This window comes from Giraffa tippelskirchi, chromosome 10, assembly GCF_054371585.1.
Source record: "Giraffa tippelskirchi isolate mGirTip1 chromosome 10, T2T-mGirTip1v1.2.pri, whole genome shotgun sequence".
Taxonomy (NCBI): Eukaryota; Metazoa; Chordata; class Mammalia; order Artiodactyla; family Giraffidae; genus Giraffa; species Giraffa tippelskirchi.
This window is the reverse complement of record NC_137284.1, coordinates 137,335,480-137,359,903: the sequence shown is the minus strand read 5'-3', so window position 1 is coordinate 137,359,903 and position 24,424 is coordinate 137,335,480. Positions and strand designations below refer to the sequence as shown.

Sequence of the window (24,424 nt, the reverse complement as noted above, 5' to 3'; positions counted from 1 at the left end):
AGCAATTTTTTCCTAAAAATGAAAAATAACCAATTAGCATAGGATACAAAATAGTTTTGTGTCCAATCCAAAGAATGCAAAGATTAAAAAATGAGAAAATATATGATTTTCTAAATTGGCAAGTTAAACACTGTTGATAAAGGTATTATGATACAGCCAACCTAGCAGTATATATTGATAAAATTTTATATCCTTTGAGTGATTTTACTTAAGGAAATATTCAGACCTGTACACTAAGATTAATGCACAGGAGTATGTAAATTGCAGTGTTATTTTTAAAACTTAAAAGTTGGAAGCAACCTAACGACCCAGTTGATAAATAAAACAGTTAAATTATGGTTCCTTTTATCCCCGCTCTTTCTTACGCCACATAGCATGTAGGACCTTTAGTTCCCCAACAAAGGATAGAACCCATGCTCCCTGCAGTGGAAGCATGAAATCTTAACCACTGGATACTGCCAGGAATGTCCAAATTGCAGTACATTTTAATGGACAAAATGTTTTGCAGCCATTACTCTTAATATTTTAACATCATGTTTATTTTTTATTTATTTTTTAATTGAAGGATAACTGCTTTACAGAATTTTGTTGTCTTCTGTCAAATCTCAACATGAATCAGCCATGCTGCTGCTGCTAAGTAGCTTCAGTCGTGTCTGACTCTGTGCGACCCCATAGACGGCAGCCCACCAGGCTCAGCCGTCCCTGGGATTCTCCAGGCAAGAATACTGGAGTGGGTTGCCATTTCCTTCTCCAGCGCATGAAAGGGAAAAGTGAAAGTGAAGTCGCTCAGTCGTGTCCGACTCTTAGCGACCCCGTGGACTGTAGCCTACCAGGCTTCTCCGTCCATGGGATTTTCCAGGCAAGAGTACTGGAGTGGGGTGCCATTGCCTTCTCCGTGAATCAGCCATAGGTGTACATATATTCCCTCCCTTTTGAACCTCCCTCCCATCTTCCTCCCCATCCCACCCCTCTAGGTTGATACAGAGCCCCTGTTTGAGTTTCCTGAGCCATACAGCAAATTCACGTTGGCTATCTATTTTACATATGGTAATGTAAGTTTCCATGTTACTCTTTCCATACATCTCACCCTCTCCTCTCCTTTCCCCATGTCCGTAAGTCTATTCTCTGTCTGTTTCTCCATTGCTGCCCTGTAAATAAATTCTTCAGTACCATTTTTCTAGATTCCATATATATGTGTTAGAATACAATATTTCTCTTTCTCTTTCTGACTGACTTCATTCTGTGTAATAGGTTCTAGGTTCATCCACCTTATTAGGACTCAAATGTGTTCCTTTTTATGGCTGAGAAATATTCCATTGTATATATATACCACAACTTCTTTATCCATTCATCTGTCGATGGACATCTGATTGCTTCCATGTTCTACCTATTGTAAATAGTTAGTACCATCTTTAATAAAAGAACACACAAGAGGGAATCCCGTGGTGGTCCAGTGGTTAGGACTTGATACTCTCACTGCCGGGGGCCCAGGTCAGGGAACTAAGATCCTGCAAGTTGCACACAGCGCAGCCAAAAAAAAAAAAAGATAAAATAGTGTAACTATAATTTTTTTCTATGCAAATACCAAGTTTGAATGCCAGATTTTGGCTATAGTTATCCATGGCTGTTAAGGGAATTAAAGCCATTTTCCTGTAATTCCCAAATAGTCTACAGTAAGTTCCCTTTTATTATAAAAGTAAGTATTTAAGAAACTTATGGCAAGTGTGTGTCTTTCAGATGTCCTGTCTGCATCTTTGTCTGAGTCTATGCTTTTCCTGTCTGTTGTTCCAGAAAGCCATCAAGCAGTCCTTGGTCAGAATTCTCAGTTTGCTGAGGGCCTACTGGCCTCCATGTTTCCCACCACTCCCCTTAATTTTTTTCCTTCAGTTTTAATTACTTGTGCATGTAAGTGTACATACTGTGTCCTTTGTCTCTCTGCTTACAATTTAGTTTACTCCATCTTGGAGCATCTTTGCACCTCTACATGTAACCATTTTCCACTCCTTTCTTCTCCTTTTTGCCTTTCCCTTTTCCCTTCTCCTGTCCTGTTACTTTGAGCAATTCTTACCTGCTTTTTTCAGTCTGACTCTTCCACTTGTTCTCCTTTGTTCCATTTTTCTCTTCATGTGAACCAAAAAGACCCCTTTGTAGCTATTAATAACAGTAATCCTTTTGATAAACCTAACCCCAGGGGTAAAATTTATGTCTTTAATAGAATATGACATAAAATATTGAATTTAAGGCTTTCAGCCTCTAAAGGTCTTGGAAGTACCTTGAAAAGTTCGCTTCAAGACCTGCAGTAGTATCCATCAGATCTACCTATGTTACTTGAACACTAGCATTCAAGAGAAGATATTAAAGTTGTCGTTGAATGTTATTTTTAAATGACTACTGGCTAATATATTAAGAGACATGCATTCTACTAATTTCAGATAGAACTATAGAGTATTACAGAATCTTTTGTAAGTAACCTTAAGATAAGCCTAAGAACTCTGTCACCATTGATGCTTTCTTAAAATGGAAAAATGTGTTGTAAGAGCTAGCTACCAAGTCTAGAAACTAACTACGAAGTACTACATGTGTGCATCTGCATGTGAGCAGTGAGGAGGACCTTCTCCCAGGAGCAGGCTGCATGCACTGTGTGTCTGGACTGTAATTTGATGATACCAAAGCTGGCTGTGTGAAAGGAGTGGTTGGTTGAGAGCAAGATTCTGGAGAGACCACATCATGGTTTGCCAAGTGTTGATAGAATGGCTAGGGGAAAACCAAGCTCATTCCACAGTATAATTGATGTCAATAGCATATGGCAGGAGGTAGTCAAATCCATTTAAGTAAATAGAAACAAAATGAAAGTCATGGGCAATAACAAAAAGTAGAATGCTATTTTGAGCCATACCAGTGGCCTATACACTTTTTATTTCACCATGGCCAGAAATTACTTCACAGTATTTTTGGAATGTTGTTCTATACTATGGTGTATGACTAACTCTAGAGCTTAGAATACTTACCATTTTCCTTTGCATCTTCCTGGTTGGAAACATTGTATAATTACTCCCTCAGGAACTAGTGTGAGTGACTTTAAGTGAGTGGTGTTTAGTCAGGAGTGGACCAGAATTTGGAATAGAGAGGAGTGGCATTCATGGGAGGTTTGGGTCAGTCATTTAACAAAGACTGATTTGAACCACTGTATTTCCACAAATAGAATGAATTCTTAGACTGAGGAAGCTAAAGTCCATTAAGATCACCAATATACTTCTCTACTTTTATAACTTTGAGTTTGAATGTAGTTCCTGTTTAAAAATAGTTACTTAAGTGCTGCTGTGTAGTGATGTGTATTTTTTGGATTCCGATAGAGAGAAACAAGGTTCTAATAGAAGAGTTTCCTAAAAAAAAAAAAATAATAATAATAAAGTTAAGATAATGCTATGAGACCATAAGCCATTGTTAAAAGCTCTCTTTTTACTGGTGTTCTCAAAATGAAATTTTCTGGGATATGTTTTTGAAAAGATTATGTTTGACAGCTGAGGTAGAACCTACTTTCTCATAAAATGGATACAGCTTATATTATTTCTTCAAATCAGCTCTACAAATTTATCAGCTACCAGCTGTGTGCAGGGCATTGTTCTAGGTGCTAGGGACACAGAAGTGAACAGATTGGTCTTTTGACCCTTTTGGGGTAAATGGGGGTGGGGGGGCTGATAAAGCAAAATTTTTAATGTCTTGATAGCTTTATTCAGAGAATTGATGTAATAGAATTGACATGATAGCTGTCTTAGGTGTTCAGGAAGAGGATCTGTAATGGAAAAGATCATTGCAGTGTTTTAAACAGGTTCAGTGACCACTCTGCTGTTGTTGGGAAATAGTAGAGATACTACTAGTGGGTTGGATCAAGGTGCCAAGGTTGGAAATCTCTGGTGTAAATCCACGTTACTTTGACGAAATCTGTCTGTATTAAGGAAAGCATACAAAGGAGGGTAGTACCTAGAGGAAGATAAAAGGAAGGCTTTGCTTTCTATTTCTTGGAGATTTCAAAGGATGTTTATATGCTCATTGTAGGGAGTTGTCCAGAAGAGAGGGAAAGCGTGGTGATGTTTGAGGTCAGGAGGAGGATGAAGGAGTGGTACCTTAGGCGCTGTAGGAAGGGACAAGATTGGAACACACACAGAGGACTGGTACTTGAGAACCATGCACATGTGAGCAAGCTTTTCAGGCAGGAGAAATTAGCATGGGGGGGGTTGTTGGGGACAATGAGGGGTCCTGCTGATGAGCACCCATTTTCTCATGGAAAATACACAGGGCTATTAAGTCCTATTAAGTGAGAAATGGAGGACCAAAGGGAAGGAGAGATTTGCAGCATGCTGGTAAAATGTACAAGTCATTGGAGAATGGGGGAGCAAGCTACTACAGAAAGGAGAGTTATAGGGAATATTGAGTCCACAAAAGATTATAGAGCGTATTTTTAAAAACTGGTACATTTGTTTACTTAATGTCTCTTCTCCCTGCCAACGCAGTAGATATAAACTCCATGAAGACAGTCCCTGGGTATGGTTCACTAAAAATCTGTCTCCCCAACTCAGGACTTGGTGCATTGCCTGTTCTGCAGAAGAATATTGTTTGAGTCAGTGGATGAATACCTACTTAGTGGTATCCTCAAGTCCAAGTATAGAGAATTGTGAGTGATTGGTTTCCTTCAGTTGTAGATGAGCATTTTGGAGGGGAGAGGGCAGGGAATTAGTAGAGGAGTGCTAGAGAATGATGATGGTGACAACTCTTAGACTTAGTATGGAGAAGGAGTGAAAATAGGGTGGTAGGTAGGAAGAAGGTTACAATCCATAGGGTCGCAGAGTCGGAGATGACTGAGCATATGTGCATGCGCGCACATACACAGGTAGGAAGAAAAAGGGGGAGGGTCAGTGGATTAGCGGAGAAGGCAATGGCACCCCACTCCAGTACTCTTGCCTGGAAACTCCCATGGACGGAGGAGCCTGGTAAGCTGCAGTCCATGGGGTCGCCAAGAGTCAGACGTGACTGAGTGACTTCACTTTCACTTTTCACTTTTCATGCATTGGAGAAGGAAATGGCAACCCACTCCAGTGTTCTTGCCTGGAGAATCCTAGGGACGGCGGAGCCTGGTAGGCTGCCGTCTGTGGAGTCGCACAGAGTCGGATACGACTGGAGCGACTTGGCAGCAGCAGCAGTGGATTAGAGTTCACAGGTGAAAGAATTGTTCATGGGAGTGGGAAGCGCTTTGACAAGGACAGGAGACTGTCATTGGAAAGGGGATGTCTGAATTTGTGATTTTGAAGATGAAGCTGTTTGTAGGGGTGACAGACTTCAAAAGCATGTCCTGGGAGTGTGAATGAGATAGAACTGAGGAAAGATCATTGAGGAGAAGCTGAGATAACTGAAAGGCTAGGGTATGAAGAGGATGGTCTGTATAAGGAGTTATGTCACTAAAAATGACAGGAGTTGATGGGGGAGAAACTTGGGGGCCAAGTGCTGAAGTTCTCACTTATGGAAGAAGTCAGTTGCCAAATGGGCCCTTTCATTGAAAAACCTGTTGTTCACAGTTTTTAATATCTAAGTCCACTTAGCTTCGTCTTGCCGTACAGCCAGAGTAAAAATAGCATTGGGTTTCATTTCCCTTCCCCTTATCACCCGTGAGGGGTAGCTTTGCTTTTATTCACGCTTGCTTCTGTGAGAAGATTCACCCATTTCCTTCCTGAAGCTGGCTGATGTCAATTTTAATTCTACCTTTGGCAATTTATGATTATACAGTCTTTCCATTTGCTGCATAGAAATCCTACCTAACTCACTGTTCAGGTTAGTTCCTACTTTAACTATAGTAGATAACCTCTAGCTTTTGAGCTGATTAGCTGATTATTCTGACGTCTTCTGGGCATAAAATTCACTTTCCCTTTAGGACTAGTGGTCTAATGAAAACATATATTCTTAGCTTCATTTTTCTTTAATTAAATGAAATTCATTTAAAACTTAAAAAACTAAGTAATATCTTGGTTCCCTTGGAAAAGCTTGTTCACACAGTTGAAGATTTTGTTTATATTCTTGTGAATACCATGGTTGTTGAAAACCATATTGCTAGAAGGAACTTTGGAGTTTTATACTATCCAGTTCCCTTATTTGAAGGATGATAAAAATGAGACCTAGGAAAGCAGAGATACAGTACTGCTGACTAGTTGCAGAGTCTGCCTTCTAGCTTCCATTCCAGTGTTTTTTCCATGTGCCAAATGCAATCAGAACAGTCTTTTTAATAATAAATGTTAGAGTAGCTGTATTTTCCATTTCCAGTGTGATAGGGTTATTAAAAAAAAAACCTAATATCTCATAATCAAAATACCTTCTAATGCGCTTGACAATTCCTGAAGGATTAAGAGAAGGTTATATTGGGGCAGATATTTTCATTTTTAGGATGAGGAAAGTGATATGAAATTACGTGTCTGAACTCTATCAGCTACTAGTAACATTACTGAGTACTTACTGTGTGCCAGTTACTGGTCACACGCTCTGCATATATTCATTAAATCTTGGTGACACTCCTGTGACGTGTGGATACCATTATTTAACCCAGCTTAATGAATAAGGGGACAGAAAGGCTAAGAGATTCAGTAGGTCTAAGTGGAACTTAGGCAGCCTGACTGGAGCCGATTTTTTTAACCCCAAATTTGTATAGTAAGTGGCAGAGACTTGAAATTAAGTCTCGAAATTTCACGTCCAGGATGTTCTGCTCATACTCCCCTGCCTCTGACCATGAAAATAAATCCTGCCTGATTGAGTCAGTGTGGTTATATGAGTGACCCAGGAGAGTGAAAGATAAACTGTGGAGACAGGAAAAGAGAAGGCGATCTTCCAAAAAATGGAACTGCCAGAGAGTAGGTTTTGGTAATCTACTAGGCTGGTAGAAGAGTTGTACTGTGGAAGGATAACACTTCACCTTTTCTTAGTTATAAATAAACATTTCTTATCTGTCCAGCCCATTCCTCAGATTCCATATTATCAGAGAGAAAGGAAGAAACATAAAAGAGGACCCCTGTTGAGTTTAGATCCCCTGAACACACACAAGATCAATTCAGAAGTTCCCATGACACAGGGCAATGAGAGTGAGCTCCTTGCTTGGTTCCTCACCCAAGAAGAGACCGGCCCAGGTCCAGTATCTCTCCTGAGTAGGAAAGGCTCAGCTCTCGGAAGAGACTTCTGCCCGGGTGCAGGCTGCAACGGGCTGGGCCTGGCTGTCTGAGGTAAGATGAAAAATCATCTGAGAGTGCACTGATGCACAAAGCTAGCAGCAGAGCTGTCGCCGTGAAGCTGGCAGCATCCACACCCCTTTTTCAGCTGGAGCATCCTAATTCCAGTCACCTCCTGCACGCTAGGAATGAAGACCCAAGTTATTGCCCTTAAAAATTTATAGTCTGAGACACTGCTAGGGAAGATAGGATTTAATCTTTAATAAATATATTTTAAATAATTCTATCTACTTTAAAAATAGAGAATTGATCATTTTTATTCTGAATGGTCTACTTTTTGTGGGTATTTGTCCTGAAGATGGAACATCAGAGTAATTTAACACTTTCTCACAGCGATTCATAAGCTTATAATTAAATTGTATCAGCCACAGCTGCCCCAGTCATCTGAAGCCCAGGTTCATTTCTTCCTTAGGATAAAGTTCTCATTTTTGCCTTTCGTGCTTTTCACCCTTTTACCTTAGGGTGGATTTACCTTGTTTCATGAGTCACCTTGTTTGACCTCGCATTTCTTCAAGATTGTTCTGGATGAAATTTCTGGATAGGTGATTGGCCCTTGGTATTTCATTCTATCCACAAATTTGATCACTAAAAATATCCCCACGAATAAAAGAAACAAAGATGCAAAGTATGATTAATTTCTGCCACCTTTATTTATATATTGATCCAGTATCAGTTATTTGAAAGTGTGTACAACTGTGTACAGATCCCCTCCTGGGATTGGATATAGAAACAGTCTGAAATTTAAAAAAAAACAACAGTTTTCAGCATGACTCGGCTTGGTATGATTTACTTTCTCTGCTTATTAGCCTGTGGGTCAAGAGATTTGTTATTTTAGAGCAGTTGAGTGTTGGAGTGAGTGAAGCAAGCAAAAAGCATGGCATATTTTTCTATTTTAATAATCTGTGCTTTTATTTTCTAAGATGTGTAGTTTTGCATCAGCTTAGCATGGTTTGGATTCCTCCTCCAGAATTACAAATCTGATTTCCTTCTGATAAAAGATAGAGGACTGAGGTGGTAAGCTGTTCAGCTAAACATTTGTACCTGTTGTCCCCGTTTTTATAAGTGCTTGAGCCATACCAGAGAATAATTGTCAAAAAAATTGAAACAAGTTCTGAATTTTATCTGAACAAATCACTGAAATGTACCATTAGAACAATGTCTGGTAGTGAATAAAATCTTATGTCATGTGGATTAAAAATGACTTGCTGCTTCCACTTGTCATGTTTCCATAAAAGCAGTTTTCAAAACATGTTCTCTTAAAATATCTTCAAAATAGTTCCTGGTCGAATGGAAACAAGTGTTGGGAAAATTCTGTTGTTGCAGACAAATTCATTAGTGTGGTGATAGCTTTGCCAAAAGGAAGAAAAACGTGCCAGGGCAAACACGCTCAGTCCTGAGAACGTTCCTTCCCTGAATTCCTAGCCTATTCTTTATCCGTCTCCTCCCCTCCTTGTGCAAAAGTTCCACTGTTGCCATCATTATCCAGAATGTAAATAGCTTTGCCAGAAATGCTTCCCACAGCTTGTCCAAGAACAAATGTAAAGGATGTGTGTGTATATATATGTGTATATATATAGACACACACACATACCCCTTTCCATTTATTTGCATCGGATAATTTTTCTAACAATAGAAAAAACCTGGTGTAGGAAGAGATGAGTGTACTGTGGAAATTGTGTTTTTGGTAGAATTGGTCTGGCTGTGCTTGTTTCTCAGTGGCAAGGTTATAAACTCCATTTCTGCCTACTTTGGGATAGTCAGCAGATTTTTGTGTCTCTTTGTGGTATTTTAGCATGTTAGAAACTTTGTATTACATTCTCCAGAATTCTTCTGTACCTAAAATGTGCCCTCAGAGAATTAATTTCCTTAATGGACTTAACCATTGGCCATTTCTCCTTAAGTTCTCTGTTCTCAGAGCTCTGGCCATTGTTATTAAATCCTAGATTTTAGAACTGATCGTCCTTTTACAAACAGAATAAGAATAGGGGGTTTGGAGATCATGTTGTCCAGCTTTCTCTCTTTGCAGGTAAAGAAACAGGCCCACAGAAGTGTAGTGACCTGATCAGGGCCTGCAGTTAAAAGGCAGAGTTGGGACTAGAAGCCAAGCCCCTATTAATTAGCACTTTGACCCTTCCAGTCAGGTTCTGCTCTCCACCTCACAGCTAGATAGGGTTCAGCAGGGACGCTGGGGACTGGGCTCCAACCCATTTGTTACTAAAAAATATGTTTACTGAGCCCTTTTTGGCTCTCTTTTTTATGTAGTTTTGGACTCAACCAAGCCAAAATCTAGGTTTAATTGAAAACAGTGTGGAAACTATTGATGCCAAATGTAATCTCCAGACCTTGTACAAGGAGTCAGGCACCTTATTCTTTCAGGGACAGTTTTGATAAACATTTAAGGCTTGTTTCACCATAGCTATTTCCTTGGCTTATGCTTTCGAGGTTCCCTGTGACATCACATTATTGAAGCTTCATTCTTTTATTTTTATTATTGAAATATGGTTAATTTACAATGTGGTGTTAATTTCTGTTGTACCAAAGTGATTCAGTTGCACATGTATTTTCTTTTTTTAATACTCTTTTCCATTGTGCTTATCATAGGATATTGAATATAGTTTTCTGACCTATACAATAGGACCTTGTTGTTATCCATCCTGTGTATAAAAGCTTACATCTGCTAACCCCAGCCACTCCCCTTTTGGCAACCACCAGTCTGTTCTCTACATCCATGATTCTGTTTCTGCTTCATAGATGGAATCATTTGTTCATATTTTAGATTTCACATATAAGGGATATCATGTGGTATATATTTGTCTTTCTCTTTCTGACTTACCTCACTTAATATGATACTTTCTAGTTGCATCCATGTTGCTACAAACAGCATTGTTTTGTTCTTTTTATGACTCAGTAGTATTCCATTGTGTATGTATACCACGTCTTCATCCCTTCCTCTGTCAGTGGACATTTAGGTTGTCTCCATGTCTTGACTGTTGTGAATAGTGCTGCTGTGAGCACAGGGGTGCATATGTCTTTTTGAATTAATAGTTTTCTCTGGGTGTAAACCAGGAGTGGGATTCCTGGATTATATGGTGATACTTTATTTAATTTTCTGAAGATTCATGCCTTTTAGCCCGTTTCCATTGCTGCAGTCCTACTTCTGGTACAGAGGTGAAGGTGATTTTTTTTTTTTTTAGTTTTAATTGGAGTATAATTGCTTTGTGGTGTTGTGTTGGTTTCTGCCATACAACAACAGGTTAGCCATAAGTGTACATATGTCCTCTCCCTCTTGAATCTCCCTCCCACTCCCCATCCCATCCCACACCCTCTAGTTTGTCAAGAAAGTACTTGGTTGAGCTCCCTGTGCTATCCAGCAGCTTCCCATTAGCTAGCTGTTTTACTCTCCCAATTTGTCCCACCCTCTTCTATCCTCTGCTGTGTCCACAAGTCTGTTCTCTATGTCTGCGTGTCTATTCCTGCCCTACTAATAGGTTTATCAATACCACTTTTCTAGATTTATATATATGTGTTAATCTGTGATATTTGTTTTCCTCTTTCTGACTTATTCACTCTGTGTAACAGGCTCTGGGTTCATCCACCTCACTAGAACTTGTGGAGGAAATATCCTCACCACTGAGAACTAAGCACTGTTAATATTTGTACATTTTTGTTCCCAGTTTTTTATCTATGTGCACACTTAAAAAAAAAAACAGAGCAAATAATATGTAAGCACGTTATCTCATTTTAGTATATGTGCTGCCAAAGCAACCACTATCTCTTTTTTAAAGAAGTATAGTTCTATAAATTAAATTCATCCTTAATCACTATTCCCCATTCTGTTCCCCATTCCCACCATGACCTTGACCCTGCAACCCCCTAAAATAATCACTCTTGTAAATGTGATATATGCTGGTCCAGTAGAGTTTTCTGTTGTTGTTACCATAGAGGATATGCAGTGTTGCTTTGTTTTCATTTATCTGAATGGTGTCATGATGCATATATCGGAGAAGGCATGGCACCCCACTCCAGTACTCTTGCCTGGAAAATCCCATGGACGGAGGAGCCTGGTAGGCTACAGTCCATGGGGTCGCTAAGAGTCAGACACGACTGAGTGACTTCACTTTCACTTTTCCCTTTCATGCACTGGAGAAGGAAATGGCAATCCACTCCAGTATTCTTGCCTGGAAAATCCCAGGGACAGCGGAGCCTGGTGGGCTGCCATCTATGGGGTCGCACAGAGTCGGACACGACTGAAGCGACTTAGCAGCAGCAGCAGCATATATATATCATCCTGCAGTTTTTTTGTTTCCCCTCGGCCTTGGCTCTATCCTAATTGATACATACTGACCTAGTTCACTACCTCAGCTGTATAGGACTCCCAGTACAAGGATGTGCAACATCTCTCCAGTCCCTTGGTGATGGGGTTGAACTTAGTTCTTGGTCTTTATAAATACTACAGCAACAGGTATCCTTCACGGGTCTTGTTGTACACATGTGTTAGTGTTTTTCTAAGGTTAGGTAGAATTTCTATCCTGCCTTTTCTTCTCTTAACATTAAGGCATGGATGTTTCCATTGGCTTACTATAATCTCCTTATAAACACATACCTTGTGAATCTAGACTTTGAGACATCTTTAATGAAAAATTAATATGACATAGTAATTGGACACAAATCCTTTTGCATCAGAATAATTTAAAGATTGCATGGACTTTCTTAATAGTATGTAGATAAAGCATTAAGCTATTTTAACACCAAAGATTAAAGAACAAAAATCAGAAGCATGATTAGTACTTGGAGTGGCTTGAGCAAGTTAAGGGTTGGAATGCTTGGGACTTCATGTAGTCTAATCCCCATTTTCTAAGTCTAGAGAAATTTCTTAGATTTTTGGAGCTGACCTCTGTCACTCCTCATCCTTGAGAATCCTCCTTTGATGCCACTTGTCTGCCTCTTTCCTGAAATCTTCCTCTCCTCGTGCATACTTCCCTGCCACCTCTTTGTGCATCTTTCAATTATTCTTCAAGTCTCCTGTCCCATCACTCCTGTCTCGTGACCTCCTCAAGAATAGTGTACTGTCTGTATTTGGTTTTATACCCTAAATAAGCACGGTGCCTGATACACAAATGTTGAACAAATATATTTTGAATGAATGAAAGAGGTGAATGTGAGGTATGGGGGTGAGGGAGGGTGGGATTGGGACGTGGTGATGCTCACCTGAATAAGGAACTTCAATTTATTGAAACTAGGGAACTGAATAAGGAAGTCTTAAAAGGAAGTTAGGCGGTAAAGATGACAAAATGACAGCTTTAACAATGGATCTCTGCTTTAGAGGACTGTCATTTGCTTGTATACAAATTGATTAAATCACTGGTTTTGTGTTAGAAAATAATTTCTTTTCAGAAGTTAAACACCAATACATTTGTTTAAAAGTCTATACCTACTTGTTTTTCTAGGAATAAAATCAAAAAGCTTGAATCCCTGACAGATATAGCCATCTTACAGAATTTTTTAAACACCTTGCCCAATTTCTTGGTTGCCCCAATTTTAATCAAAACTGGGTTTCCTGGAATGAGTAGACTAAAGTTAAAGGAAATATTTTGGTCACTGTTCTTATGAAATCCTTTGTGGTTTGGAAGCGGTACTCCTTCAGTGTTTCAACAGCTTCATTCATGTTCCGCACACAGTGTAGCACAATGATGCCAGTAACTGAGCTGCAGAAGGAGAAGTTCAAATGCAGAACCTCCGTGTTTAGAAATTGAACAATAAAGCTTTGGGGGAGGGAAGTCAGAGTAGCTTTCTTAACTTTTATCATGGCACTAGTTATAAACCATTTAATACTATAAATTTTCTTGGTAAGTATCATCATAACTCAGAAAATAATTCTTTTAATGATTATTAGAAGCTTCATTAGATTATTCTAATAATCTAATGATTATTAGAAACTTCATTGCTCTCAAAGTTTGCCCATTTGATTAATAGAACGCTTTTAAGTAATTGACACTCAGGAGAATATAGTCTAATCAGTAACCAAAGATCTAAGATTGAAAGTAATGAGTTACCCTAATACTGAAATTATTTCCAATACTGAAATACTTTAATTGTTCTCTGGATACTTTTTGCTGCTAATTAACATCTCTTTTTACAGGATTCATGAATAAAATTTTCCATCCCAACATTGATGAAGCGTAAGTAACTATTTTAAAACGTATAAATCTTAGCAGCAACTGCTCTTGACTCGAGTTTATGTATTATAAAAAAAGTCTCAATTATCTTTTTGGATTTTATCAACAGATGGGACTGTAAGAAAGGTCACTGACACTATAAAATCCAAGAATAGGATATTCTAAACCACTTAGTTCAAAGTCTACTATTGGACTACTTGGTTTTTCCCATTGTCACGAATGAGTCCTTCATTTCCCTTGATATCCAGCTAACATTTGTACTATTCCACATCTCCATCTCTTTGTATAGACACAGTCCAGAGATCGGTCTTGAGTGTACAGAATGTAGTATTTTCAGCCCCTGAAGTATTTCTCAGTTCTTGAGAGTAAAGCAAACAATTAATGAATCACAGTTACCCCTTTCTTTCCAATATTTTCTTAGTGGTATTTTAAAATGTGCTAAAAGTGCCTCCTATTTTGTACTCCCAGGACAATTTAGAATACTATTTGTCCCATAATTTTTCCTTGTCATAGCATTAAATTTTGATATTACATATATACACTCATGTACATATGAAGTATTCTGAACTCTGAGAGGTTGTATGTATACACATATGTGTGTGTGTATATATATATCATGCCCCATTGTCTTTTAAAACTGTCAATCATCCTAATAAGGATGGTCTCTTATATAACTGCAATATAATCGTAAGATTCAGGAATATGAATATTAATACAGTACTTTTTCATCTACTGCCATATTCTGGTAATGTACTTTTTTGCATACTTTTTTTCATTTATTAAAGGATCCAGTCTAGCATCATCTACTGCATTTAGTTGTCATGTTTCTTTAAAGTAGTTCCATCTGAAACCATTCCTCAGATTTGTACAGAATTGATATTTTGGAAGAATAAAGACCAGTTATTTCATAGACTGTCCCTCAATTTGGGATTGTCTGATTTGCCCTTATCATTAGGTTCAGAGTATACTCTTGAGACCAGAAAACCGAAAGGTGAGATTGTGTCCTCCCCAGGGTATTCCATTTGGAGGCACACAAGTCTGCCTTGATTACAGTGTTAATTCTCATCACCTGGTTATGGTGTTGTCTGGTTTCTCCATTGTATAGTTACTGGTTTTCCCTTTCAGTCTGCAAAAAGACACTTAAGACTTTGTGTATGTTCTGCTCCTCATCGTGTTTTTACCAATTGGGATTCTTTGGGTTTTTTTTTTTCCAATGATCTATTAAAAATATTTCTGGTGATAAAATTAGTTGCCTGATACATGCAACTGACTTTCTGGGTTTTTTTTTTTTTAAATGCCATTCTTTCCATCTGTTTCAGGTCAGGAACTGTGTGTCTAGATGTAATTAATCAAACTTGGACAGCTCTCTATGGTGAGTTTGGCCATGGAATATTTTTTAGAGATGTTGAGACACTGCCTAAAAAAATGTTGTTTGGATTTTCTTCTCTGGTTTAAGATGTTTTGTTGGGAATGTGAAGGGAGTTTGAAGGCCTGGTGGGAAAGTTTAATCAGTAAAAAAAAAAATATTTTCTCATGAGTACACACTTTGGTTTAGCAGTGAAAGTTTGAAATAATCTTAAAGCTTCTGAAATGAAGGTATACTGATACACATGCAGACATACAAACAGAAACATATATGTGTTACTGTGAAGCACATTGTATACATGTTTTTCTGTATTGCCTTTAAGTTTTGGAAAAACTCTTAGGAATGTCCCTTTGAAATGAAATGATGTAATTAGGAGGTTTGGGCGATCATCTGTTTCAAAAATCAAAACTTTGTTATGAAGCAAATACATTTAGCCCTACCTTCATTGCTGAAACTGACATGTCTTACAGTGAATCTGCACGTAAATTGAGGTCACAGAGAGAGAGAGTATCAGGTCTTATTTCCCTGAGCTTGTAACTTGGTTGGGGAGCTAAAAATATTTTAAAATATATTTAAAGTTAATTAGGGATACAACAAATCAGTCTGTGTGTTCTCCGCACATGTCCAAGTTCTCAGGCTTCCCAGAGTCTCCCTGTTCTCATGCCCCTACTTCATCAGCATCCCCTGATGCTCCAGCTGGAAGTAATCTCTGGACATGGCTCAATTTTACAGCTCTTTTTTTTGTGTGTGTGTTGGGGGTTGGGGGTGGCTTTTGCTTTCTACTTAGTGTTTGTTGTCTGTCCCTACATTGTCTGTGCTACTGGATTATTTTGCCCTAAGGGCTGGCAGGGCACCCGTACGATTGGTCTTTTAAGTCCTGGCACTCCTAACACGGTGCCTTGCACCAGTGTGTTTGTAAGAATGAGTGGTCCAGACAGCAAACACTTGCTGAGAGGTGCAGAGAGGGAAAGATCACATCAGGTAGGGGTTAAGCAGAGACAGCCGTCTCTTGTTATGAGACCTTCTGGTGGTCTGAAGGTACACAAGACCCCTTATTCCAGCCTCCATCTGCGAGTCACCTTGCACTGACCTGGTGATGAGAACCACAGAGGTTGGTCGTCAGCAGCACAGTTAATCTGTCTTTTTCCCTCCTCCCGATTCTTTCAGGAATAATTTCCTCTGCCTGGAGTTGTCCTGCCTGATCTCTGTGTGGTTGGCACCTTCTTTTCTCATCTCAAACATGCTTCCTTAGAGAAGCCTCCTTTCCTGGCCACTTCATCTAAAATAACGTCCCTCCATAGCGCAGCACCCTGTATTTTAAAAACCTTAAAATTTGTTTATTGTTCATCTTGTCCTATCAGATTGTAAGCTCCACAAGACCAGGGACTTTGTCTTGTGTGTGTATGTACATAGTACAAGTGCCTAAAGTAGTACCTCATGTACAGTAAGGGTTCAAATATTTGTTGAATTAATAAGTGGCTTAACCATGCCCAGTACTGTTTAACATGAGAGTTTAGGGAAACGGCAGCTTATAAGGAGATGAGGCAACAGGAAAGAACATATACTCTGAGGTTTATTAAATGAATTCCTTTCAAGATGGTTTTTTTGGTAAAAATGTCTCGTGGCAGGCTGCCTGGAATATCTGATGTAATGATGTGTTGTCTTAAACTGCATTCACATTTTAGAAATGTACATAACTAAATACTGCAAGCTGGTTCCAATTACAATAAAGTAAATTGGACTTCAGTTTGACTAATTCTTTTACTATTGACCAGAGGAGCTTTGTGGAAGAGGTCCGCTGATTCTCAAGCATCTTACATCTCAGAACAGATATTTTTAAATGACTATTTTATTGAACTTTAACTCACATACATAAAATACACACGTTTAAAGTGTATAATTTGATAGTTTTTAGTATATTCACAATTATTTACTATACCACTGCCACATTTTTATCATAGAATATTTCCATCACATCGAAAGGCAGTCCTGTACCCTTTAGCTATCACCCCCTCATCTTCCAGCCCCTCCCCCAGCCCTAGGCAACAACTAACCTACTTGTTGTTTGTATAGATTTGCCTGTTCTGGACATTTCTTATAAATGGAATTATACTAATATAATATGTGATGTTTTGTGACTGGCTTTTTTCACTTCTTGCAGTGTTTTTAGGATTCATCTATGTTGTAGCATGTATCAGTATTTCATTCCTTTTTATGGTCAAGTAATATTCTACAGCACAGATACCATTTTTATTTGTCAGATGATAGACATTTTAGTTGTTTATGCCCTTTATCTATTATGAATAATGCCTCTATAAATATTTGTCCACACATAGTCTATGTGGACATGTTTTCCTTTCTCTTGGGTATGTACCTAGGGTGATTTAGTAACTTTGTTTATCCATATGAGGAAATATTTTCTAAAATAGTACCATGTTACACTCCCACCAACAGTCATAATATATGAGGTTAATAATAGACTTTCAAGCATAAGGCCAATATGACTAAGGTTTCATCACATCTATAAAATTTTAGAATATATTCTTGTATTCCTTGTAAAGCACTTAGTAAAAAGAATTAAACCACATTGATCAAAGCGAATTTTGATTTCGCAATTATATGTGTATGAGTTACCTTTAAGTGTTCCAGAATATAAGAACATGAACACATAGGTAAGTGTAGGAAACCAGGAAGAAAATATTTTTAGAGTACAGTCAAAATTTTACTCATCATGGGAGAATTGTTTTGACATTTCACTCAAACCCAAACTATTCCTCAAGAAAATTCAGCATTTCTTCTATGAAAAGTCTTATTAGGAGCAGGTAACTACAATTTATATATTTAATAAAAGTACTGGTAGAAAGAATTGGTTCAGGTGACCTTGAAGTTTCTTTTAGACTTATCTGATCTTGAGATCTAAGCTGAATTTTTATTACAAACTGCTAAACCCTCTGGCATTGAAGGTTAGTTCATAATTGGTAAATTTTGAATCACTCAGTTTCTTGCTGTGATTCTTGAATTCTAGTTCAAAGGACAAAAAAAATCTAATCTAATATGAAACAATTAATAGGAGAAAGTTGGCAAGTTAACATGGATATTCAACTGAAAAGCAAAAGGCTTAGCTTGGTGACCAAAACTTGTTTCAGCACCTCTACTATATAATATGGTAAGGAGCAGGGAGGTACTTGTGAAATTTCCTGCAACTAACTTTGCTCCAGGTATGTACTGTGCAATATGTATACATATCTTTATTGTAATGGCATCTCCTAGTTGAAATTTCAGATATATACTCATCATTACCTGATAATAAACAGTGTTTATGTTTGTAGCAAATTTAGTCCTTTATACCTCTACCACCGTTATTACCACCCGCAACCCTGCAAAAGAAAATTGATTTCTGGCAGCCCATTTGACTCATTGCCTCTGTTCTCCTGCCTTACCTTTACCAAGTGTACATGCAGTTTGTTCATTCAGAAGCTCAAAATTGGTATAATTGTAGTTGAATCACCCAGTAGTTTTAAATTTTATATTTTACCTTACCAGAGAACGAATTATAGTAGGTAATATAATTAATTTTGTAAAGATGCTGCTCGTCATCAATATGAAGTTATCTGTTAAGTTTGGAGTTACTGTTGTCACTCTTTGCAACATCAAAAGGAAAGTAGCAGATGCCATCACAAGATTGATTCATTTTGGCTTCCTGTATGATAGCATCTTTTTTTTACATCCCTTTCTGCTCTTCCAGGCAGCAGTGATAAAAGCTTGGAAAACTTAAAATTCAGCCAAGGGAATCTGGATTTCAGTTTCAAAAACAACTATAATTTTAAAGACTGGTGAAAGGGAAGTTCATTAAGCCGTAGGTAGCTTTCTTAGCTCCTCTTCTGTTTTCCAGTCTTCCTTTTTACTCCAAAATATATTTTGTATTTTCAGCCCACACTCCTGGAAGGTCAGGTACCTTCACTGCATTATACAACTTCAGTTTCCCTCTCACTCTTCTGGGCCGTGCATACCTGACCCTCGCAAATTATGTTTCACTCTCTAGCCTTCCTTTTACTCATTTCTCAACTGACTTGATAAATTACTCATTTGTGGATTAAGTGTGAACAAGTAATGTGGAAGACAATTTTCTTATAAAATTGGGCAGTTTATAATTTTATTCTCACCCTTAGGGTTGCTAGCCAATGGACTGGATACTCCTCTTATTTTGCTGGTGAGAAAAATCAACATTTGGGAAATTACTTCCCCTGGAGTCATTTGGAGAGTCAATAACAGACAAATGAAGTTGACTACAATGAAAGGAGTACTTCTGGGACTTTGAGATTAGAATTAGGCAGAAGAAACAATGCTTCTTTTACTAGGCATTTAGAAAAATTTTAAGTCATAAATTTACTTAATAGTACTATGCTATAACTTAATGACTTTAAACTGCTAAGTGAATTTAAGCCTTTCCATATTGGACATGACTTCCCTGGTGGCTCAGAGCTTAAAGCATCTGCCTCCAATGCAGGAGACCCGGGTTCGATCCCTGGGTCGGGAAGATCCCCTGGAGAAGGAAATGGCAACCCACTCCAGTATTCTTGCCTGGAGAATCCCATGGACGGAGGAGCCTGGTAAGCTACAGTCCATGGGGTCGCAAAGAGTCGGACACGACTGAGCGACTTCACTCACTCACTCACTCATATTGGACATACATTGCTATTACACCCCTGTTTTCAATCAGGTAGTCTGTGTATCTTTCCAAACAATTCAGATTGTGCCTGAGGGTAACTGTATCTTACAGTAACGCTTTAGGCTGCTTTAGAGTTTTGCTCAGTTTGTTTCTAGACATTTTAGTGTAGTTGTAGAGATAAGAGATACATTTATCTTTCTACATGGATGATTGACTCACCAACAACTACTGTTTGAACAGGCTTGAGAGCTCAGTATTGATCCGTGTTGGAATCACAAATGTCATCCTGCTTTTGGAGCAGCTGGATTTCATTATGAGTCTCCTAGACTGAGACCAGGTAGAGCAGTTTGTTTCTCGGACTAAGGGAGAGATGTCAGCTGCAACAGATAAAAAAGAAATATGCTGGAGTTTGGGATTCGATGGTTTCTACAGTGCTAGCTTCATGAACCACCTCCTTGTGTGCTTGTAGATATTGAGATTTGGTGTTGGCCTGTGGCCCAAGAGTTTAATCAGCTATGCACAGAAAAATGAGACCTTCTTGGGTTGAACAACTTAGCAGAAATTCATTAAAAACACCACATTCACATTCGCTGATGGTCAGCATTAAAACCATGAAGTAGTCCAGGCTTTGTGGATCGTGGGACATGAACCAGGCTATGGTCCTGGAAGACAGCCACAGCCATGTTCTTCTTTCTTTGGGGCTATAACTGCAAAGAAAGTGATTGTGACTTTATAGATTTGTTTTGTCTTTGTTTGCTTGTGATCACTATGTCTAGGTAAAATTTTTCCCCATCCATGGCCACTTATCTTATAATTCCATGAAGTTATCTTGTTCTTTTCTGATATTAAAGACAAACTAAATTATTGCCTACTAATTTAAAACTTTAATAATGAGTTTTAGTATGACTGTAAGAATATCCAACTAGCTAATTATACATTAACTGTCCTCATTTCTAGAAGGCTAATAACAAATCCTATTACCATGTTTTAGCTTGCAATCTTTTAAGGTAAGCAGGGTCATGCCAGGTTTAAACTAGGATGAATGACCTCTAAAGAACACCTAGGTAAGGTGGAAAGTGTTTTCAGATTGATATGACAACAAGGGGAATGTTTTTGTTGAATGAGGGTCTCTTTTATTCCTTCTGATCTGTGTAGTAGCATTCATTTCATTCTGCAGATCTCTACAGTTTAAAGACATTATTGGGAGGGAGATGCAATTAGGCAGTGGATGAAAGATGATTTTCTAAGATGGCGGAATGCTTTAAAATATTCCATGTTATAAAACTACACCTCTGATCGGTGACCTGGTGATCTGACACTTGGCAGAATATATATGATATTCCTCCATGTTTTAATTAGCACCCTACGTCTTTGACATTGCTCTTTCCCACATATGACAGGAATACTTGTTTTTAGCTTGGAATACTTAAAAAAGTGTAATGCTTTTTAAGTATATCATGAATATTGCAAAAATTCTTCAAGTGTTTACTAATTCTTACTAATTCCTACTAAGTCTGTCTAGAAGGTGTGAGGAGGGAAGAGTTGCTTTTTTGCATGCATGAGACCTTATTCTGTCTTTAAAATATCCCCATGGACTAACATGAGCTTCCCTGGTAGCTCAGCTGGTAAAGAATCTGCCTGCAGTGCAGGAGACCCCGGTTTGGGAAGATTCCCAGAAGGCAACAGCTACCCACTTCAGTATTCTGGCCTGGAGAATTCCATGGACAGAGGAGCCTGGCGGGCTGCAGTCCATGGGGTTGCAAAGAGTCGGACATGACGGAGCGACTTTCATTTTCATGGTCTAACACGAGAACACTCATAAATCTAATGAGTTCCGACCTTTCCTATATTTTATCCACACAGAAGACCCTCTCAGCAAAGTGATTGGCTACATTGTTGAGTATGTCATCTAGCATTTTGGTGTGCCGGATATATTATTCCATTAAAGCATGTTAGCATTTGGTAAACTAAATACAAGCCTTGTGGCCAGCTGGTGCTGTATCACGGTACCACAGCAAGTCTTCATAGTAATCTGCTTTAGCTTGCCACATATATGCTCTCAAACAGCTATAGAAATAGGCTTTCCCTATTAAGTTAGGTTCGTGTTAGTTACAGAATATTTCATCTCAAAGCCACTTCTCTTTTCAAGTCCTCCTCCCTATCTGAGGGTGTTCCTCCTGATTGGCCTTAGTATTCACAGACTGTAAGCAGAAGAAAATTAAAGTTAAAAAAAACTCAAATCCATCATTAGTAGTACAGCTTCTTATGAGCTGACAAGAGTAGAAAAGTAAAGATCTATTCAGTTCAGTTCAGTCGCTCAGTCGTGTTTGACTCTTTGTGACCCCATGAATCGCAGCACGCCAGGCCTCCCTGTCCATCATCAGCTCCCGAAGTTTACCCAAACTCATGTCCATCGAGTCAGTGATGCCATCCAACCATCTCATCCTCTGTCGTCCCCTTCTCCTCCTGCCCCCAATCCTTCCCAGCGTCAGGGTCTTTTCCATTGAGGCAACTCTGCGCATGAGGTGGCCAAAGTATTAGAGTTTCAGCTTCAACATCAGTTCTTCCAATGAACACCCAAGACTGATCTCCTTTAGGATGGACTGGTTGGATCTCCTTGCAGTCCAAGGGACTCTCAAGAGTCTTCTCCAACACCACAGTTCAAAACCATCAATTCTTCAGTGCTCAGCTTTCTTCACAGTCCAACTCTCACATCGATACATGACTACTGGAAAAACCATAGCCTTGACTAGACAGACCTTTGTTGACAAAGTAATGTCTCTGCTTTTTAATATGCTGCCTAGGTTGGTCATAACTTTCCTTCCAAGGAGTAAGCGTCTTTTAATTTCATGGCTGCAATCACCATCTGCAGTGATTTTGGAGCCCAGAAAAATAAAGTCAGCCACTGTTTCCACTGTTTCCCCATCTATTTGCCATGAAGTGATGGGACCAGATGCCATGATCTTAGTTTTCTGAATGCTGAGCTTTAAGCCAACTTTTTCACTCTCCTCTTTCACTTTCATCAAGAGGCTCTTTAGTTTTTCACTTTCTGCCATAAGGGTGGTGTCATCTGCATATCTGAGGTTATTGATATTTCTTGTGGCAATCTTGATTCCAGCTTGTGCTTCCTCCAGCCAAGCTTTTCTCATGATGTACTTTGCATATAAGTTAAATAAGCAGGGTGACAATATACAGCCTTGATGTACTCCTTTTCCTATTTGGAACCAGTCTGTTGTTCCATGTCCAGTTCTAACTGTTGCTTTCTGATCTGTATACAGGTTTCTCAAGAGACAGGTCAGGTAGTCTGGTGTTCCCATCTCTTTAAGAATTTTCCACAGTATGTTGTGATCCACACAGTCAAAGGCTTTGGCATAGTCAATAAAGCAGAAATTGATGTTTTTCTGGAACTCTCTTGCTTTTTCTCTGATCCAGCGGATGTTAGCAATTTGATCTCTGGTTCCTCTGCCTTTTCTAAAACCAGGTTGAACATCTGGAATTTCACGGTTCACATATTGCTGAAGCCCAAATTCTTAAATAACCTGAGGAGACCTGGAAATTGTATTTGCCCTGTTTTAGTCTTACAAACATTGACTATATGTATGTTAGTGTGTTTTTATACATACAGATACCACTCACCTATCCCCCCCCCAAAAAAAAAACTTGAGTAAGCAAAATGGAATTTTATGGTTGGCTTTATTTTGAACATATAACTGTAAATCCATAGCTTACTTAGCAATATGTTGAATTAATTCTTCATAAGATGAGCAGAGTCAATCAGTGGGATTTTATTTTTATTTATTTATTTATTTTTATTAATTAGTTTATTTTCTATTTTTTAACTCTACAATATTGTATTTGTTTTGCCATACACTGACATGAATCCACTATGGGTGTACATGTTTTCCCCTTCCAGAACCCCCCTTCCACCTCCCTCCCCATCCCATCCCTCCGGGTCATCCCGGTGCACCAGCCCCGAGCACCCTGTATCATACATTGAACCTGGACTGGCGATTTGTTTCACATATGATAATTTACATGCTTCCATGCCATTCTCCCATATCATCCCACCCTCGCCCTCTCCCACAGAGTCCATAATACTGTTCTGTTTATCTGTGTCTCTTTTGATGTCTCGCATACAGGATTATCTTTACCGATTGACTAAATACCATATATATGTGTTAGTATACTATATTGGTGTTTTTCTTTCTGGCTTACTTCACTCTGTATAATAGGCTCCAGTTTCATCCACCTCATTAGAACTGGTTCGAATGTATTCTTTTTAATGGCTGAGTAATATTCCATTGTGTATATGTACCACAGCTTCCTTATCCATTCATCTGTTGATGGGCATCTAGGCTGCTTCCTAAAAGGTCAGCTGCAGATTTTCTCTGGCAAATCAAGGATAACATAGCTTTAATTCCCCGGTGATCTCAACTTATTAGCCATCAGCTTCAACTATAATGGCCTAAAGCCATGGAAAGAGGAGGTCACAGAGTCAAGAGTCCTAAGCCACTGGAATCTACTCCCTGTGGCTTTTGCCCATCTTTTTACCTCTCTGATTGTAAGGGGTACTTTTTACTCTTCTTTTAGCCCTGCTTCCTATTGAATTACAAAACAGTTAAACACCTTAGGGAGTTGTGGCTAACTCAGTGACTCTCAGTTTTGGAAGCCAGGGGTCCTTCTCTTGGAGAGAGAGAGAGGGTCAGTAAAATATAAGTTTGTTTGGATAACATGCTTCTGGAATACAAAGTACTGTAGGAAAAACGAGAGGAACTTGCTCTTGATGGGAAATAACGTGAGTGAGTGTTTTAAGGACATGTTCTCTGGTTCCAAAGGCTAGCATTTGGAGACTGGAAGGTTGAAGCCGGAGATGGTTGTCCTGATGCAGATCTAGAAAGATAGACTGGGAGACTTCCCTGGGGGTCTAGTGGTTAGGACTTGGCGCTTTCAC

The 24,424-nt window shown here is 38.8% G+C and overlaps 1 protein-coding gene across 3 annotated transcripts in view; it reads left to right on the top strand.

Annotated features, from left to right (window-relative positions):
* Window positions 1-24,424, top strand: part of UBE2H (ubiquitin conjugating enzyme E2 H) — a 102,066-nt gene that overhangs the window by 60,686 nt on the left and 16,956 nt on the right. For 2 of the 3 annotated variants that reach the window (XM_081531306.1, XM_081531308.1), the window contains exons 4-5: window positions 13,402-13,441; window positions 14,758-14,810. The exons of the other annotated variant lie outside the window; for it this stretch is intronic. In XM_081531306.1, coding sequence (XP_081387432.1) covers window positions 13,402-13,441; window positions 14,758-14,810 — 93 coding nt within the window. The remainder of the gene's footprint in view (window positions 1-13,401; window positions 13,442-14,757; window positions 14,811-24,424) is intronic. 3 annotated transcript variants of the gene reach the window in all.